We start from the raw sequence: 20764 nt of genomic DNA, 5'->3' as shown, positions 1-20764 counted from the left end.
AAGCTGCTTTTAATTCCTTAAACTCGTGTCCTATATTTCGGTACCAAACAAAATATAATACAAATGTTATAGGTTGCTTTAAATCTGCGCTCTAATTAACAAATGATGTTGTCCAAAGTTGCATCAAAAACACTCCTTTTACATAAAGATTCTGAATTCTTTTCAGGGATGGTAGAAAATGATTCCTCAGGTGTGGAATCTTGAAATCTTTTTCTGCTTCTTGCCTCTTTGGTATTTATGGCAAAATTCATATGCCTTCTGCTTCAAAGCATGCTTCCTGTAGCATTTTGGGCCACTGATCTATAAGTTGTTTTTCTTCTGCAATAATATCAGCGTTGAGAACTGCCTCTGATTCAAGAGAGGAATCTTGTTTTTTGTCATCAGTACTTGAAAGAACCTTGCACTTGAAGCTAGCCAGCAAAGGAATGAAAATGAGATGAAGTACCTTTTCAGTGCTTCCACTTGTGATTTTAGCTTTGTGCATCATTTTAATTCAAGAGCATATTCTAGTGCTTCCAGAATAACTGAAAGGTTCTTTGTGAGTGGATACATACCATCAGCTTGTGTCTGAATGAGAGTTGAGTGAGTGGTATATCTTATTTTATTTTCTTTTACCTCGCAGTGCTACCACTGAAAAACACAAAGTTATTACACACAACCAAAAATGTTTATTTTTCAGTAGATGCTGCTGCAGAGTTAACTCATATAAGATTTTGTGAATGGGAAGCACGAGGAGAATACACAGCATATTCATTTTTGGACATAATGCAGTCCTGAACATCTTTTATTTTCCCTGACACATAGAGCCATTATCAAAACCTTGATCTCTGTCATCATTGAGAAGAATGTTTGATGCTTCAAGCTGGCAGTTAGCATTTCAGCTTTCTGTTCTCCATTTTTTTAAATTGGCTGATAAACTCAAGGAAGCTTTCTTTAATAATAAATGTACCAGTATGTTTGTCAACTACAAATCTGAATGTCAACATATTATGGTCTTTGTGAGAGAAATCAGGAACATCATATATGATAGAATAATAAACAGCCTTTTCTGTCTCTACAAAGATGACCTCCTGCACAATCTTACCACATAAGTCACTCTGACTCTCCCGTGAGAAATAGTGAACCTATCCTTGAATAGGTTTGCCTTCTGTTTGACTTTGGCTTCTTTATGGCAGCATCATGCTGTCATAAAGAGCTATTAGCTCAAGATTTCTCAGAAATTTGCCATTGTATATATCACCTATCTAGATTCTCATCTCATTGTTTTCAGTTGATAAGCAGGCTGAATTAGCCATTACATGTGAGTGATATCTAGCAGCACCAAACAGACATGTCTCTCCAAGCTAGAAAAGCTTAGAGCTCTGAGCATGTATGGCAGTTCCCGTGCGGGTGCTGCTTCATTAGCCTTTTCAGTCGGGTTTTTTTTTTTGTCCAACTGAAGCACGAAATATGTACTGTGCTCCTCGCTTTTTTCTTCTCAATGGTTATATAAAACCAAATTCTTCACTTCTCGTGGCCTTGCTTCCTCAATAGCTCCCACAACAGTACTTTTAAGTGCTGCTTAAAGAAAAAAAAAAAAACATTGCTTGAAAGAATTCAGGCGGGAAACTTCCTGAAACATGTCTTCTAAGAAGAAAGGAGCTCCTCCTGCCTTTAAGAGCTGTATTTGTAGATAAATTTATGTTGATCACAGATGGGCACCAACTGCTACCAGTCTTTTGGTCCCAACCACAACCAACCAAACTGTCCGGCATGTAGTCGTTTATCCCTGCAGGTTCAACGATCTAGGGCTGCAAAGATTGAAAGTCTTTGGCAGGTCCAGAGCTGTAGTTAAATCTTCCTCATAGAGCTCCTCGTCACCATGCAGCTTGTCGAACACTACTCCAATGGCTCAAACGCTTGCCTGGGGTCGAGTGGAGAGGAGTCTGCGTCAAAATGGCGTTGCTCCCAAGATGAACCAAATGTGTCTAAGAAACAAAAGCTGTCGCAGACAGTGCTGACAGTGCCCTCGACGCATGCCACACCAGTACATGAACCATCGAAGTGCCCAAAGCACAATACATAAACCCAGCTGAACATTATATAAACGTGCATGGTGCCTCGACAAATCCAAAACACTTGATGCTTCAGTGCTCTTGACGCAGACATCTCCAGCTCCCGGAAGCTCCAAGCATTCTAAATCTTCATTACATCAAAGCTCTCAGAAGCAGACTCATAGCCGCTCTAACTAGGCCTTCCCATCACAAGAGCCCTTTCTGTGGCACAGCTTCATAGCCGCTCTAACTAGGCCTTCCCATCACAAGAGCCCTTTCTGTGGCACAGCTTCATCTCGAGACACTGGACTTAATTTTGTTAAATTATTCCACTTGCTTTTAACAAACCAGCAGCTTCAGATTCTGACTCTACCTTCGTGTTGGAGGAAGATGCGCCCCCTCTCACTCTGGGACAGAGATTGCAGCATTCCTATAGAGAATGTGGCAGACAGTACAAACTTTTTTTCACATCTCTTTCCAAAGAACCAGAGAGTTCTTTTCAGCCAATATGGTCTAATTTTGCCATCATTTTCTCACAAGTCGCAGTGGTGGCATCCCTGATACCCCTTATGGGGAATCTCGGGTACTGCTCCACATGAGTCGTACTCTTTAATAGCAGCAGAGTCTTCTCGCTTAGGCAGGAGAAGGCTCATTTTCTCTCCACCATCCCATTCAGAGCACCTGTTGGCATCTTCACAGACTTTGCAGCATTCATGGCCTAGCCCCTAGACTTGGCTACTATGTCCCTGAAGGTCTTATCTATATACCTCTGTCTGCCTCAGATCCTCCAGGTCTGCCACTCTAGCCTCCAGAGATCAAACTCGTTCTCTGAGAGGCAGGAGTTCTTTGCACTGGGTGCATACATACGATCTCTCACTGGCGGGTAAAAAATCATACATGTGACATTTGATGCAAAAGCCTGGAAAGCTGGCCCCCCCCCCCCCCCCCCTTGTTGCTGGACTGCTGCCTTCACCTTAATTTTGTTGAGTTCCTAGTTAAATTTAGGTTGCTAAGGGAGTAGGAATTAGAGTACTTTAAATTTATAGGTGTATTCACTAATTAATCTGCTAGTGACCTACAAGGGAATGATTAAACACTCAATAAGGGCTGGTACAATAGTATGAATTAGAAAAGAGCCTTAAACCTATCTCCAAACTTTAAATCCAAGAATTTCCAAAACTACACTTACCAATCCTCTTCAACCACCATTAATTTGATCTTCGCTCAAAGGATTGAGAGGTTTGAGTGGCGTGCGCTTCCGGCCCTCTTCTGCAAAGGGTGCGGGGCCTTTGGAAGCTGGGCTGTGGAATTCAAAACCTAGATCGCTTGCTGTGATCTCAGAAGTCATCTCCTGGGGGGGGATACTGGGAGTAGTATGCAGATGAGCCTTCTGGTCCTCTTCTACTTCATTCGGACCGAAACAGATGAGCCCTGCTCCCTGCAACCATTCAAGGATTTAGAGGAGGCCATCAGATATCTCTTGGCCGTCTATGAATCTTTCAATACTGTTGCCTGATCATTGTTAGCCTCCACGAAAAGCTTGCAGATCTCCCTAGCTAGGGGACAGCCTCTTCAGTTGAATGGGACAGTATCATAAATTAAAGATCAAAATATGGCTGTTCAGTCTCTGTCCACAACTCCTGATTTAGCCCTCCATGACCTGCTGCTCTTTCTAATTTTACAGGTGGTCCTGTTACCACAGAAGATATTTCTAATCCTACTAACCATATCGCCTCCACAGCCTCAACGATGACCATGATCAACTTCCAGCACAACCTTGCGAAAGAGAATGCTGGCAGTAAAAGTCCATTCGGCAGACCCAACCTAAATTAGGGCCCGTTTTTTGATTTTGGAACCAAAGACCAGTCCCAACAAAGGGGGTGGCAGGATCTAGGACTATCAAACTGGCCACAGAATACTTCCTACTCATGATAAAGGAGAAAGGCAGTGAGGATCCTGTCTCAGTGGCACAAAAGTGGCATATGTAAACAAGCAGGGAGGCATCCACAGTACATCTCTGGTGGAGGAGGCGAGGCTGCTCTTTATTTGGATAGAACATAATTTGTTCTGTCTTTCAGCAGCCCACATTGCAAGAAGCAAGAATGTCTAGGCATATTTTCTCAGCAGGAACAGGCTGGATGCAGGGGAATCAGGGCTTGGCAAACCTTCCAGCATTTAGTGGGCCAGTAGCATCCCTCATTCATGGACCTGATGGCAACTGGAACAAATCCTGAAGCCAGCAGATTCTTCAGCAGGAAGAAAGAATGTGAATCCAGTGGAATAAATACTCCGATCAAACATTGGCCCAGAGACACTCTACTTTACATGTTTCTTTCCTGGCCACTCATAGACAGAATATTGAAGAGAATCATCCTACAACTGTAATCTTGGTTGCCTGCAATTGGCCAGGGGACCATGGTACTTGGACCTGGTGAGACTTCTGAACGGCCTCCCCCCCCCCCCCCCCCCCGAGCCTTCCTGGGGGTACGTACTACTGCAACAGGGCCCAATCATGACAGAAGACCCCACTTTCGTATGGCCTTTCTCTTAAAAGGGAGCATCTATGTAAAAGACGATATTCTTGATAGTCATATCAACCATGCTGGAAGCATGCAAAATGTCAACATCCTTGGCATATATTTGGATCTGGTTCATGCTTGAAGAATTCTGTCACATATATCCTAAGTTTCCTTCAAAAAGGGCTGGATAATGGCTTAGCCTTCAATTCATTGAAAGTACAAGCAGCAGCCATATCTTGTTATGGGGGGGATGATTAAGGGGTTGGAGATAGCCATGCACCAAGATGTAGTTAATTATTTATGATTTCGCCTTTATTGTTAAACTACATACTTGTACTGAACAATTCATTGTAAATCTCAAACATCCATTTTTGGAAATTCCTCCATTCTACAGGTTTATACACTTTGTTAAAGTTTCTATCTTGTCTTCTTCTTGCTCCTAGTTGTACGTCTCCTTGTTTATTGTAACTGCATCTATATTATTTATAGTTCATATTATTTCGTTCTCTGTTCCAGTTATCACCCATTGTTTATTGTAAACCGGCTTGATGTGATATTCTCACGAATGCCGGTATAGAAAAAATTAAAATAAATAAATAAAATTTATGAGGAGTAAGGCATATCCGTCCCACTTTCAGACCATGGTTCCTCAGAGAAATCTTAATCTGGTACTGGAAGCCCTGATAGGTCCCCTCTTTGAGCCGATAAGGAAGTCATCCTTAAAGGATCTTTCCCTGAAAACAGCATTTCTTGTCATTATCTGTTCTAGATGCATCTTGGCACCACAGGTTGTTTCATGCAGGGACCTATATTTATTGTTTTCAGCAGATGCCATCACTCAGCATCCCGTCCTTTCCTTCTTGCCCATTCTGATTTCTGTCTTTCATGTAAACCAATCCATCTCCTTCCCTGCTTTCAGAAGTAGCAAAGATCGTAAAGGTGACAGAAGGCTATGCCTTCTAGATGTTAGGTACATCCTATTAAGATAACTTTTGGAAAACTAATAGATTGTAGAGATGTGAATCGTGTTCTCGATCGTCTTAACGATCGATTTCGGCTGGGAGGGGGAGGGAATCGTATTTTTGCCGTTTGGGTTTTAAAAATATCGTGAAAAATTGTTAAAATCGTGAGCCAACCCCCTAAAACCCACCCCCGACCCTTTAAATTAAATCCCCCACCCTCCCGAACCCCCCCCCCCAATGCTTTAAATGACCTGGGGATCCAGCGGTGGTCCAGAACGGCGGCGGTCCGGAACGGCCCCCTCAATTGAATCCTTTTGTCTTCAGCCGGCGCCATTTTGCAAAATGGCCGCCGCAAAATGGCGGCGGCCATAGACAAAAACGATTCGACGCAGGAGGTCGTTCCGGACCCCCGCTGGACTTTTGGCAAGTCTTGTGGGGGTCAGGAGGCCCCCCCCAAGCTGGCCAAAAGTTTCTGGGAGTCCAGCGGGGTTCAGGAAGCGATTTCTTGCCGCGAATCGTTTTCCGTACGGAAAATGGCGCCGGCAGGAGATCGACTGCAGGAGGTCGTTCAGCGCCGCTGAACGAACCTCCTGCAGTCGATCTCCTGCCGGCGCCATTTTCCGTACGGAAAACGATTCGCGGCAAGAAATAGATTGTTCTTCTTGTTCAGAGAGCCTTGGAAAGGGAAGGAAGCCTCCAAGGCTATACTAACCAAATGGATCAAGGAAGTTATCTCTTCTGCTTATCTACTCAAAGGGGCACAGGTCCCTGCAGTGATTAAGGCACATTCCACAAGGGTCCAAGCATCATTATGAGCAGAAGCATCGCTGATTTTACTACATGAGATTTGTAGGGTGGCCACATGGTGGTCATTGCATTCCTTCATGAGGTTTTAAGGACTTGACATGAGAACAAAGGCAGAATCTGCCTTTGGGCTGGGATCCTTAAGGCAGCCCCATCTTCCACCCACCCAATTTAGGTACTGCTTTGGTACCCTCACTAGTCCAGACTGGACTAGAAGGAAAAAAGGAATGTAAAATTTTTCTGTTAATTTCCTTTCCTTGAGACCTGCTAGACCAAACTAACAGGGTGAATGGCCTTCAACTGGAGCCTCATCTTTCACTCTTTCTTTTTTCTTTCTTTCTTTCTTTCTCTTTTTTCTTTTTTTTTCTTCCTTCTTTCCTTCCTTAAGTCAGGGTCTCAAGCTCCCTCTGTGATTTCAAAAATGTATTTATTTTTTTTCTTCCACTATACAAGTAAAATTGGGGAAGATGCCTTTTCCTTGGTTTCAGGTTTGGGTTACATTCTGTAAATTCAAATTATGGTGATTCTTTCATTGCTGTGACAAAAGGCTACTGGCTAAGTCCACATCCTCTTATAGCCAGCCAGTAGCGAGGGGGAAAAAAGTGTGGCCTCTGTCTCTGGCAGTTGTGGAATGAGAGATTTCCACTAGTCAAGACTGGTCTTGCAAGACTCAAGGAAAGGAAATTCACAGGTACAATTTTACATTATCTCTTGGTACAGCATTTTTTCATATCTGTACATGAAGTACTCTGGTCGTAGAGCAAGGGATGTATGTGATCAGAAAGTAGCAAAACAAGGCAGCAGTAAGAGCTGGCAGCCCTGCAAGTGTTTGTACCTGCTATCATCATCTTAAACATTGGTGTTTTAATGGCAGTCATGAATTTTTTTTTATACAAATTAATCTTATATCATAGAATGAAAATATTCTTCATACATGGAAGCAATACTGTCTCTAAATCAGTACTTCTGATTTGCTAAAAACATTGAAATGAACATTGTCTGCTTTTTAATCATATTCTGTATTTAAATATGTGAACAAAAGAATATAATTCCTAGCCAGATCAAAATAAAAGGAAATTTGCTGCAGCTATGCATACACTTGGAATAATTTTAGCATTTAACTATTTTACTATTGACCTACTTAGAACGGGTTTCAAAATAATTTCTACATAGTGCATTTTGACTTAACATTGCTGGTGTGGAAAAAAATGATTTTTTTTGTTTTAATATGGATGTTTTGAGTAGAATTAGTGATCTGATTTAGCTAAAACATATTATCCTATTGTACTCAAAGTATATACATAAGCATCGGTTCTGAAGGTTAATGGAAGTTATGCTTTTTGGACTGATATGGAAGGCACATATCAATGAATTGGTTCCTACTGTGTTGCCCTCAGTTTACATATTTTTGCTGTTGCACCTCAGTTGTAAGGGGAAAAGTTAGACTTTGCTATGTGTTCATCCTTGCCCTAAAACTTTGAGAGGGGCTGACATAAATACACAGCATAACTAAATAAATGATAGACAATGCTGAGATTGATTTCTCAGAAACCTTTAAAATTTTGTTGTAATGCATCAGCACTGACAGGGGTAGATTTTAAAAGGCCTGCACGCGTGTGCCAGCGCACCTATTTTGCATAGGCCGCCGGCGCGCGCAAAGCCCCGGGGCTTCGTAAAAGGGGTGTCCGGGGGCGTGGTGACAGTTTGGGGGGCGGGCCGGGAGGGCGGTCCCGAATCCCCCGGCACTGCGTCTTGTGCCGGGGGATGTCTAGGCGGCGCGCGCAAGTTACGCCTGCCTCAAGCAGGCATAACTTGTACAGCAAAGGTGGGGTGGGGGGGATTTAGGTAGGGCTGGGGGGTAGGTTAGAGAGGGGAAGGTGGGGGGACACGGAAGGAAATTTCCTTCCGAGGACGCTCCAATTTCGGAGCAGCCTCGGAGGGAACAGAGGCAGGCTGCGCGGCTCGGCGCGCACAGGCTGCCGATTTTGCGCAGCCTTGCGCACGCCGACCCCGGATTTTATAAGATACGTGCAGCTACGCCCGTATCTTATAAAATCCGGCGTACTTTTGTTTGCGCCGGTTGCACGAACAAAAGTATGCGCGTGCGTACTTTTTTAAGATCTACCCTTTCTGTTTTAAAAGTGGAATGCACTGGTAGATAAACTTACTGGCAGATGCCACTGTTATAGTGGCAGCATTCCTGTCCTAGCAGGAAAACTAGCTGTTGAATGTGGGTCTCCCAAGTGTAGATTTGTACTGTTTACAGGCCATGACCCCATCTTGTGAACCAGTTTGGGTTTTTTTAAGAACATAAGGACATGCCATACTGGGTCAGACCAAGGGTCCATCAAGCCCAGCATCCTGTCTCCAATAATGGCCAATCCAGGCCATAAGAACCTGGCAAGTTCCCAAAAACTAAGTCTATCCCATGTTACTGTTGCTAGTAATAGCAGTGGCTATTTTCTAAGTCAACTTAATAGGTAATGGACTTCTCTTCCAAGAACTTATCCAATTCTTTTTTTAAACACAGCTACACTAACCACATCCTCTGGCAACAAATTCCAGAGTTTATGCGTTCAGTGAAAAACAACTCTCTCCGATTAGTTTTAAATGTGCCACATGCTAACTTCACGGATTGCCCCCCTAGTCTTTCTATTATCCGAAAGAGTAAATAACCGGTTCACATCTACCCGTTCTAGACCTCTCATGATTTTAAACACCTCTATCATATCCCCCCTCAGCTGTCTCTTCTCCAAGCTGAAAAGTCCTAACCTCTTTAGTCTTTCCTCATAGGGGAGCTGTTCCATTCCCTTTATCGTTTTGGTCGCCCTTCTCTGTACCTTCTCCATCATAACTATATCTTTTTTGAGATGCGGCGACCAGAATTGTACACAATATTCAAGGTGTGGTCTCACCATGGGTGATACAGAGGCATTATGACATTTTCTGTTTTACTCACCATTCCCTTTCTAATATTTCACAACATTCTGTTGCTTTTTTGACTGCCGCAGCACACTGAACTGACGATTTCAATGTGTTATCCACTATGACGCCTAGATCTTTTTCCTGTGTGGTAGCTCCTAATATGGAACCTAACATTGTGTAATTATAGCATGGGTTATTTTTCCCTATATGCATCACCTTGTACTTATCCACATTAAATTTCATCTGCCATTTGGATGCCTAATTTTCCAGTTTCATAAGGTCTTCCTACAATTTATCACAATCTGCTTGTGATTTAACTACTCTGAATAATTTTATATCATTTGTAAATTTGATTACGTCACTCGTATTTCTTTCCAGATCATTTATAAATATATTGAAAAGTACGGGTCCCAATATAGATCCCTGAGGCACTCCACTGCCCACTCCTTTCCACTGAGAAAATTGCCATTTAATCCTACTCTCTGTTTCCAGTCTTTTAGCCAGTTTGCAATCCACGAAAGGACATCGCCTCCTATCCCATGACTTTTTGTTTTTCCTAGAAGCCTCTCATGAGGAATTTTGTCAAATGCCTTCTGAAAATCCAAATACACTACATCTACTGGTTCATCTTTATCTACATATTTATTAACTCCTTCAAAAAAGTGAAGCAGATTTGTGAGGCAAGACTTGCCTTGGGTAAAAGGGACGGACCCAAAAAACAGCAAGGTAGGCGATCCAGTAGAACCGAAGGAAGACAACAAACGGGATGCCACAAAGAAGCCTTTTTCAATTCTTTATTGGTGGAGACGTAAACAACTGCCCGACTCTGGCCGAGTTTCGCCACATAAAGTGGCTGCCTCAGGGGCTATAGAAAACATATATATAAAATCATTAAATTATAAATACATAAAAAATCATAAAATTATTAAAAACAGACAAATAACCTTAAATATCAATAAATCCAAAATAAATAATAAAATTATATTAAATTTTATATTTAAAAAAAAAAATTTAGATTAAATTTTTAGATTACCTTCAGATGTACATGTATTGCGGATCTTTTTAAAGAAAAGTGATATTATTTATCAGTTTGTGTTTATAAGTAAGATATATTTTTTTATATATAATTACTCTGACTCCACTTTGCAGATATCCTCCTATTTTTAGATTGATTTATTTATTTATTTATAACTTTTTCTATACCGAAGTTCAAAAAACAGAGTTAATTATCACTCCGGTTTACATATCAACCTTGAACAAACAGTGACAAAATTGTCTTACATAGAACAGGGGGAGAAACTTGGATACAACATAAGTAAAGGGAAATATAACAAATCGAACTGTTAAGAGCTAAATGAATTGTCTAGATGGGGTGAAAAGGAGAAATCAAAGGGAAAAAAGGAGAAATCTAAGGGAAGGGGTGAAGAGGTGGGGGATGGAAGGAATGTGGGTTAACATTGCTTTAATGCATAGATTGATGTTGCTTACATGCTTATTTTAATCCCATTGTCACTTTTATTCTGCTCTTATGTTTTTATAAGTGTTATATTTATGTGATTGTGTTCGTGTTATCGTATTTATAATTTTATTATTTATTTTGGATTTATTGATATTTAAGGTTATTTGTCTGTTTTTAATAATTTTATGATTTTTATGTATTTATAATTTTATGATTTTATATATATGTTTTCTATAGCCCCTGAGGCAGCCACTTTATGTGGCGAAACTCGGCCAGAGTCGGGCAGTTGTTTACGTCTCCACCAATAAAGAATTGAAAAAGGCTTCTTTGTGGCATCCCCTTTGTTGTTTGCCTTGGGTAAAGCCATGCTGACGTTGTTCCATTGAACCATGTCTTTCTATATGTTCTGTGATTTTGATATTTAGAACACTTTCCACTATTTTTCCTGGCACTGAAGTCAGGCTAACTGATCTGTAGTTTCCCGGATTGCTCCCCCCCGGAGCCCTTTTTAAATATTGGGGTTACATTAGCTACCTTCCAGTCTTCAGGTACAATGGATGATTTTAATGATAGGTTACAAATTTTTACTAATAGGTCTGAAATTTCATTTTTTACTTCTTTCAGAACCCTGGGATGTATACCATCCGGTCCAGGTGATTTACTACTCTTCAGTTTGTCAGTCAGGTCTACCATATCTTCTAGGTTCACCTTGATTTGGTTCAGTCCATCTGAACCATTACCCCTGAAAACCTTCTCCGGTTACGGGTACCTCCCCATCAATCCTCTTCAGTAAACACCTTGATCCCCTTTAACCCCTCTTTCATCTAATGGTCCAACTGACTCCCTCACAGGCTTTCTGCTTTTTAAACTCTGTGGTAAATATTTAGTCGTCATCCACATTTAGAAGTAAAAAAAAAAAATTATATATAATTGACTCTTTCAGGTAAGAGCAAAGTTAAAAATGTCTACTTTCCCTTATGTGGCAGAGTGACTGCTTTTTGTTTTATATTGGTGTCTGCTTATTTGCCAGAGGTATAGATTTGTATGTGAGCTGAAAGATTTTTCATTGTGGTGTGCATATATAAATGGAGAATTTATAAAATATTTTCTTGTCTTAACAGAGTATCTTTAGAAGATTTGTACAATGGCAGGACAACCAAACTACAGCTTAGCAAGAATGTTCTTTGTAGTTCTTGTAATGGGTATGTATCATCATTATTTCTTGCACGTTAGAATTTTTGTACAGATTGAGTTATTTCCACCCTGTTAATTCTTTGATCTGACAATCTAAAAAAATAAGCCATTAAGTTGCAGAGATCTATTTATCTGTGTAATATTTAATCTTGCTTAACTGTGCCATCAGAACTGACAAGCTTCTTTTGTTAGTGCAGTTTGTTTCATTTACTGTTTGCATTATACCTTGCCTAGAGTGTCTGTCTGACAAATTGGCTTGTGCTAAATTTGATTAACTAGAACTGTTTAATTTTGTTGGTAGGGTCAAGGAGAAAGCTGTGTTCAGTGTTAGCATCACCCAGATTACTTTCCATTTTATGAGCTGACTGTACTTGAATGTTGCTTAGTGCCCTAAGATGTAAAAAATGTCATGTCTAAAAAAAATATATATATTATAAAATATTGACACGCCTAGAAAATTTGTGGGCCCATTACCTATAGATTTTTATTTTGCATAGATTTCTGAACGTTTGCTTTTGTCTTACCATTTTAAGATAAAGGGTGCAATAATTGGCATAGAATACACTTCATTAATCCAGGATAGAAAAGACTTAGTAACTGAATCATCCTGTGAAACAAACGAGCAAAAAAAAAAAAAAATATATTGGTGTGTGTGTGTTTGTTCACCCCTGGGATGAAATACGGATGGCTCTAGAAAATGCAGATGTTAGATTTGTTGATGGTAAAAACCTCTACTTATGGCACTAACTAAGCCTCTTGGCTGTGGATAGTATAGTAACCGTATACCTGAATTTAGCCAAGGTGGTAAGTCGGGAGCTGTTCAGAAGTGTACTGCGTGCCGGGGTCGAGGTGTACGGATCATGATCAGACAGCTGGCTCCTGGAATGGTGCAGCAGATGCAATCTGTGTGCTCAGACTGCAATGGAGAAGGTAAGTGAACATTTAGTCACTTACAAATATGTTCATGTGGCAGGGAGGTGATGCAGTAAGCCGTCTTGCTCGCCTTTCACTGCTGGCCGGCTGAGCGTCCTGCTTGCTGTAGAATTGAAATTCCCAGTGCGTTAGAAGTGTATGGGAGTGCAGGGATTAGAGCAGTGGACAGAAAAGCAGAGAAGCCAGGGTTCAAATCCTTCTTTTCCCAGTGATGCTCCTTGTCAGTTTGGACAAGTCGCTTTGCCTTCCATTGTCTGAAGTGCAAACTTGGGGCCTGATTTACTAAGGCTTTTCTCCCATTCTGTGTCTATGGGGAAAACATGTTTCGTTTAATGAGGCCTTGAGATTGTAACTCACCTTGAGCTTGGATTTAGTAAGGTGAGTAATTTTAAATTAAGAATCCAAACAGATATTTTGCAAAGTCTATTTCAAAATAATTAATATCCAACCAGCAAAGATGCAGATTTTAAGCATAACCTTGCACCTTCCTCCTTCCACCCCTAACTTTAAAAAAATTGTCTAGGATCCTAGAAAATAGTGGTGACCTTCCTTAATGACCACATCTCATATGTACCTAATTAGTGGATTTTTGATCAGGTCAGTTTTAAAGAAGAGAAAGGGATTGAGAATTGATGGAGCCTGCTACAGTGTTTTTTTCACAGCGTGGAAAGAATTGCTATAAATATTTTCCCTTTTTAATATTGGATGTTCAAAGCTGTGTTTATTTCTCCATTAAGCTTCTTTTTGCAAATTTCAGTTTTTCATTTCGGAAAAAGCATTGTGCTTTAATATAGAAAATAGAAATAGAGAAACGTGATAGGCCATATGGTCTTTTTCTGCTATCTAGTCTGCCCATGCACACCAATTAATTTAGTTTTACAATCCCTATTATGCCCTCAGAATTCCTCTGTGTTTATCTCATGCTTTCTTGAATTTAGATACTGTTCTAATCTCTACCACTTCCATGGAGAAGCTGTTCCATGCATCCACTACCATGGCTGTAAAAAATGTATTTCCTTAGATTTCTCCTGAGTCTATCCCCGCTCAGCCCCTGTCCATTCATTCAAGAGCCTCCTATCCCTTGAAAGAAGCCCACCTACTGTGCATGGAAACTTTAGAAGTATGTACAGGTCTCTAGCATATCTCACCTTTCTTATGGGATATACATGTTCAGATCTTTGTCCCAATATGTTTTAGAATGAAGACCGCTGATTATTTTAAGTGCTTCCTTCTGGCAGACTCCAACCAGTTTATATTCTTTGGAAGAAGTGGTACCCAGGACTGTATACAGTACTCCAACTGCGGTCTCCCAGGGATCTATATAAGGGCAATAATTCCTCCCTTTTTCTGCTGACCATTTATCTCCCTATGCAGCCAAGCAACTTTCTAGCTTTTGCCACATTACCTTATCCACTTGTAAGGCCCTTTTGTTTTTTGCAGCCTAAATTTTTTAACATTAAATCTTAGCTTTTTTAATATTAAATCTTAGCTTTTTTAACATTAAATATTAGCTGCCACACCTTAGACCATGCCCTAACTCATATTTTCCACACCTTCCTGGCAGTCTACCCTGTAGCAGATTTTGGTATCACCAGCAAAAAGACAAACCTTTCCGACAATCTTTCCATAATGTCTGTTGCCTTATAATATCTCCTTTTAGTTTTGCCCACTGGTCTTCTGTTTCCTCTAGATTTTCCCATTCAGCTAACGACTCTGTGGTGTTCCTCCATTTTAAGTTTTCCTGAAATCTAGGACCCTCCCCTACGAATGAGCCTTCATCTCCTGCACTGTACTGAAACCACACCATCAGGTGATCACTGGCTCCCAGGTGATTGTCGTCTACGACATCAGAAACACAGTCCCTATTGGTAAACACCAGGGCCAGTATCATCCCCTCCTAGGTGGGTTCTGTTACCAGTTGACAGAAGAGTTCTTCCTGCAGAGAATCCAAGATCTCCCTGCTTCTAGGATGTCCCAAGCAACGTCTGGCAAAATGAAATTCCTTAGTAATAGCACTTCCACTTTCATAGTAATTTTGTGAATATTAAATCTCTCTTCATTTCTTCTCTATGATGGAAATCTGAATATTACACTAATATAAATAGATGTTACATTTCTTCTTTCCAGATTAACCTACAATGCCACCTTGTAAGCCCTGCAATTTTTGCTTTTTTTTTTTTTGTGTGTGTGTTTGTTTTTGTTACATACAGTGCCACTCTTCCTCTGTTTCTTCCTACATGGTCCTTTCTGGATAGCTTGTAGCCCAGTCATGTCTTTCCCTGTATCTTGTCTTCATAACAGCCACTACATTCAAGTATGTTTCTTCTATAACTGCTTCTAGATCTGGGACTTTATTTCCTATATTGTCAGCATTAGTGTACATAGCTTTCCAGATTTTCTCTTTTCCCATTTCTATACAAGTATTTAACCTTTTACCTACCTTAGGTTTTTGTTCACTCATCCCCGATGATCCTAGTTTAATGCCCTTCTTGATAGGTTTGCCAGTCTGTGTTGGAAGATTCTGCACCTTCTACTTCGACAGGGGGACCCCATATCTTCTCAGCAGTCCTTGAAACATTATCCCATGGTCCAGGAAGCTGAAATGCTCTCGTCAACACCATCTGCTCAGTTATTCATTCATCTCCAGAATGCAAGTGTCTCTGCCTGGGCCTTTATCCTTGACTGGGAGCATGGAGGAGAATATCATCTCTGCACCTATCTGCTTTACCCAGAGCCATGAAGTTACTTTTGAAATTATCTGTGTGGTACTTTGCTGTATCATTCGTGCCAGCATGAATGAGCAGCATCGGATAGTAAGCAGTAGATTTGAGGATTTTCTGCAGTCTCTCCAAAATATCTTGGATTGTGGCACCCGGCAGACAGCATACTTCCCAGGACCTCATGTCTGGTCAGCATATGGATATCTCTGTGTCCCTCAGAAGCAAGTCACCAACCACCACTACCCATGATGCAATGGTGGTTTAGCCTGCAGCTTTGAGGTTTGCAAGTTTTGGTTCCTCCACATCCTGGGATAACTACTTCTCCATTTCCAAGGCTACATACTCGAGGGAAATTGGAGTCGGAGTATAGGATCTAGTGGCAGAGGTAATCTGGATACAGCTGTCATCTTGTGGTCCAGTTTCACCTTCACCTCTCCTTGAGTTTTCCATCTTTAACACCTGAATAAGCATGTCATCGACGTAGTCCTCACTCTCCCTGATGCTTCTCAGTCTTGCTACCTCCTCTCTGAGTCCCATCAGCTGTTTTCTGAGGAAGTCTATCTGCAGACATCTTTCCCACTGAACAGGTTCCTCGTGTGGATCCAGACATCTGTCTGGACAAAAGTAGACGTAGTAACAGTGGCGACAGCTTTGGTGATAACGATGTTTCCCAGCCATCCTTCAGCTGTTGGGAGCTTCTGGTACCTATTGAAAGAAATGAGAGACCTACCAAAGGCCCCCTGCTTTTTCCTCCGCTGTTCTGCAGGTAAAATTAGCTAGCCAGTGGAATCTAACTTCCACCTCTACACTCAGAAGTTCTATTGCAGCCATATTTGATTACTTTTTTTATTACAAGTGTCTTGTACTATTCTTTCAGACTACAATATGTATTATAAATCTACGAGGGGTGTAGTTTTGTGTTATTCCTTTGTAGACTCTTGTTGCTTAGGGTATTAAAATAAACCAGCAAAACTAGAAATTATAATCACAAAGATCAAATATGATGCTAACAATAAAGCTCCCAAGAAACGTAATTAATTGGTTCTGTTAGTAACACAAAATGATCTAAATCACATGCTGTCCTTCCCCCTTACTAGTCAGTACTTTCTCAAACTGACTAGTAACTTATCCTAATCTGTGATTTTAAGATGTTTTATCAATCTTTAAGACCTACTATTTATTTTAAATTTGGCTGGGGTTTATTTTGCACTTATTTGTCCAAGGTCATGTGTGGTGCCAAGAATATTAGGTGCCCTGGGCGAATCTTACAGCTGTGTGACCCCCCCACCCTGCATTCTGCACACACAATTAAAAATTATGCATCTATAACAGATTTTACATGAAAAAAACATTCTGAGGTAAAAATATCACTTACAAGCATGTATATTATTTTTACAAGCACTGCTGTTGTGCTAACCAGAAAACCCTGTGCAGAAAAAAGAAAGAAAACGCTTGGAACCCATATGGCATCGGGCCTAACACATGTTGGGTATGGGCTTTGCTATCAGAAAGCAATGAGTAAATTGAATTACAATATAGTAAACCTCCCATTAAACCTTGCATTAACTGTCAGCACTCAAACTGTAATAACACTTCCTATGAAAAGGCAACACTGTAAATATTACACCAGGCCCTAAAACCCCAATTCATCTCCTAACAGGAAAACAGAACTAGCAAGGCTGCTGTAGATCCCTACACAGAAACTACATGCTAGCAGAATACCTCACCTCAGTCACACATGCAGAATACAAACAGACCCTCACCAAGTACAGAATAAAGTATAAATAGAAATGTGCAGACAAAAGCAGAGCGCTCACACAACATTCCCTCTCACCGGCATCCCCCTCCCCTCATATAGGCTCCCTCTCTCTGAAACCCACACTCAAGCACCCCCCCCCCCACCCACCCTCTCTTTCTTACCTCTCATGCTCTCTCACACCCTCCTGTTCCCTCTCACCCTCCCCACTCCCCCTCTTACCAACCATGCTCTGTCACCCTCCCTTCTCTCACACACACATTCTCCCTCACCGGCATCCCCCCCCCCCCATGCTGTCTCTCTCACCCTCCCCTCCCCGACATACATTCTCTGTCACTGGCATGCCGCGGGACGTGCTCCGTTCGCGGCATGCCGGGGTCTCCTCTGCTATTTTCTGTGCAGAATTTGGCAGTTCTGAGCAGACGGGGAATTTGCGCAAATTCTGCAGTAGCACAGAATTCCCCCAGGAGTAAGTTATACATAATTATTAAAAAAAAAAAAAAACCCTTTTTAGTTTATAAAGTGTGTTTTTGTATCTATTAAGTGTGTATTCTTTAAAGAGCCCTGTTGCCTTGGGTACTAAAGCTCAGACCAATTAAAAATAATTACATGAAGGATTTACTATGGTGTTAATAAATAAGTTCCCCCTGAACTTACGTGGTCTCTTTTCCCTTCTAAAAATTCCTCTCTAAACCTAAGCAGTATTAGTACCTAGCAAAACAACAAAGCAGGTAAATATCCTTTTTCAAAAAATAAAAAATAGGCAATTGTTTACATAGCTTCTTGCTCATATAATAAGAGGTATTCACCATGGAAGATGTTGGGCTACTATGCTATATTTTTATTTTTGATGCTCATAAAGCACATTGCTTTATGCTGTAGTGAGAAACCCTGATTCATTTAAAAAAAAAAAAAAAAATGCCAAGTCTGGTATAATTTAGAACAAGTGGCCTCTTTTCCTTCCCCTTGATATTCATTTTTCGCTATATTCAGCTCTTTCAAATCTATATTTGTTGTAGGTTGTTTAAAATTTATATTCTGCCTTTCATGACTAGTCAGTCACGTGAAAGCTGATTATATCCAGGTACTGTAGGTGTTTTCCTGGCCTTGAAGGCTTACAATCTGAGGGACCTGTTTACTTAAGGTTTTCTCACATTTTGTGTCTGAGAAAATGCTTAGTAATGGGGTCCTAAGTTTCTACCTGAGACAATAGAGGGAGAAGTGCACTTGCGCAAGGTCACAAGGAATGTCTGGGGGATTTGAACCGTGGCTTACAGCCTGCTGCTCTACCCACTAGATTATTATTTCCCAACCATTGTTCTACAACACACTGCTGTGCCTTCAGACCTGATTAGATGTGGCATGGAAAAATCAGTACTGCCTGTTGCTCAGATCCAGACCAGCACCTTGGCCCCTTCAAGAAACACCAGCAATGGCTCTGGAATATGTAGTTCTTTTTTTCCATAGATAAACAGCATGAATTAGTCATGCTGCCCTGGTACATCCTCCATGCCACTAGGTGGCTGAGCTCTCTAAGATCACAAAAGTCTTTTAGTGAGGTGTTCCTTCTTGTATCTTCCCTCGTTTCCCTGAGTCTCCTCAGTCCGTTTTTTTCAGCGCGACTGACTGCACGCAGAGCTCTCCTCTCCTGTGAGAAGAAAAGTGTTTTTTTCAGAAAAGAGAGAAAATCAGCAGCGCACCACGGAGAAACTTAACAAATTTAAGATGTTTCATCCACCAGGCTTTAAATTCTGTTCCTGTGGTAATATAATGTCTATCACAGATGGGCATGAATGCTGCTACATCTGCTTGGGTTCCAACCATGATCAGGCAAATTGCAGGGACTGCGGACACATGTCCCCACGGGCACAGCGCCAGAGAGCTGCCTGAATAGCTCAGCTCAGAGGAGAACCATTGGGCTCTTATGCCCCCTCTGAAGTCTCAGCCAAATCATCTCCGGGACCACATAGGAAGCCAAAGGTCCCATCGCAGGGCCACTTCCGCGGACCCTCCCGGTCCAACACACCCGGTGCCAAAGCAAGCCCGATCGGGATCGATGCACGACGCGGGAGATCAAACGCCACAGCCGCACACCGCGTCAAAAGCGACGCACCTAAGAAGCACCGATGCAGCTATGAAGCATCAACACAACCAGTGAGCGCATCAATGCCAGGAAGAAATTGCATCTAGGTCGGGTTCCATCGATGCACCGCTGACTTCTCCGTGCCCTCTTCGGCGCAACCTGATGCAGTGCCTTTCAAATAGACGCTGCCAACACAGCCTACAGCAAAACAACCTAAGAAACACTCGACTGAGCACAAAAGGCCAAAGGATCCTTCTTCATTATTTTGTGGATTCGGATGATGGTATATCTCCTCAGACTTTCTAGAAGCTCCTCAGCCTCTTCAGAGGCTTTTTTCAGGTCTCTCCACAGCCTCACACTGCTGCGTTGGTTCCAGACTTCAGGATCCGCTCTATGAGAAGGTCAGCCACCCACAGATTGACATCGCTCAACCAAGAGGGCCGGATAGTGATATTCTCCTCGCGGCACTACCTCCATCAGGATTCCCAATGCAACTGAGGCCGTCCTCTACATCGGGCTTGGCCTCCCAAGCCATATCTCAGATCTCAATGATCTTGTCACAATTTCTGACGTCAGTGGAGCAACAACATCAACCACCATCTGACAAGTCCTCCGAGGCTCCATTATCACCGGGAAGTTCCCCTACTCCGTGCCTTTCGCCGAAAGATCAATCCCAGAGACCCTCACCTCCGGTAGAAGACTCCCCACTCATCCTCTGTACCAGGTTATCCATCGGACCCAGCGGAAATCCCGCCAGAACCGGTATCCTCCCGGAGGATCTCTTATTCGCAATTTTTAGAAAAAGTGGGCCACCGCCTAGACGTGGAGACTAAGAAAATCCTGGCTCCTAGGCAAGAAATGCTGGGAATTCATAAAATCTTCGATAGCCCAGCTGAGCCCACAGCACTCCCGTCACACTCAGTACTAGACTCTGTAATGGAAAAGGCTTTGGAATCACCCTTCTCCACTATGCCAACCTCAAGAAAAACTGACCTTAAATATCGGATGCGAGACTCGCCTTTTTATGCGACGGTCCAGCTTCCCTATGCATTGGTGGTGATCGAATCAATGCAGAGGGCGAAAAAATTGAGGCTTCATTCGAATACACCGCAGGACGAGATGGCAAATACCTCGATGATTTCGGGAAGAAGGCATTCCGGTCGGGCATGTTAAATGCCAAAATACAGAACCACCAGTTCTATGTGACACAATATTTGTTCGAATGCCTTCAATCCCTGAAAACCCTATTACAGGGGGGTTCTTCAGAAGCCCGACTCCCTCAAGAATGCTATGATAGGGAAGAGGGCCTTTGACATCTCCTTCGTTCAGTCTACGAAGGTTTCGAGACATTGGCAAAAACTACCGCTAATGCATAG

The 20764-nt window shown here is 41.9% G+C and overlaps 1 protein-coding gene across 1 annotated transcript in view; it reads left to right on the top strand.

Moving 5' to 3' along the window:
* Positions 1 to 20764, top strand: part of DNAJA2 (DnaJ heat shock protein family (Hsp40) member A2) — a 72633-nt gene that overhangs the window by 21586 nt on the left and 30283 nt on the right. Inside the window, exons 4-5 of the mRNA XM_029608468.1 lie at positions 11824 to 11904; positions 12693 to 12826. Of these exons, the coding sequence (XP_029464328.1) occupies positions 11824 to 11904; positions 12693 to 12826 (215 nt within the window). The remainder of the gene's footprint in view (positions 1 to 11823; positions 11905 to 12692; positions 12827 to 20764) is intronic.

The sequence above is a fragment of the Rhinatrema bivittatum genome, chromosome 7 (genome assembly GCF_901001135.1).
Source record: "Rhinatrema bivittatum chromosome 7, aRhiBiv1.1, whole genome shotgun sequence".
NCBI classification, from domain to species: Eukaryota; Metazoa; Chordata; class Amphibia; order Gymnophiona; family Rhinatrematidae; genus Rhinatrema; species Rhinatrema bivittatum.
The sequence above is the reverse complement of the archived record's forward strand: the minus strand, read 5'-3'. Positions and strand labels throughout refer to the sequence as shown.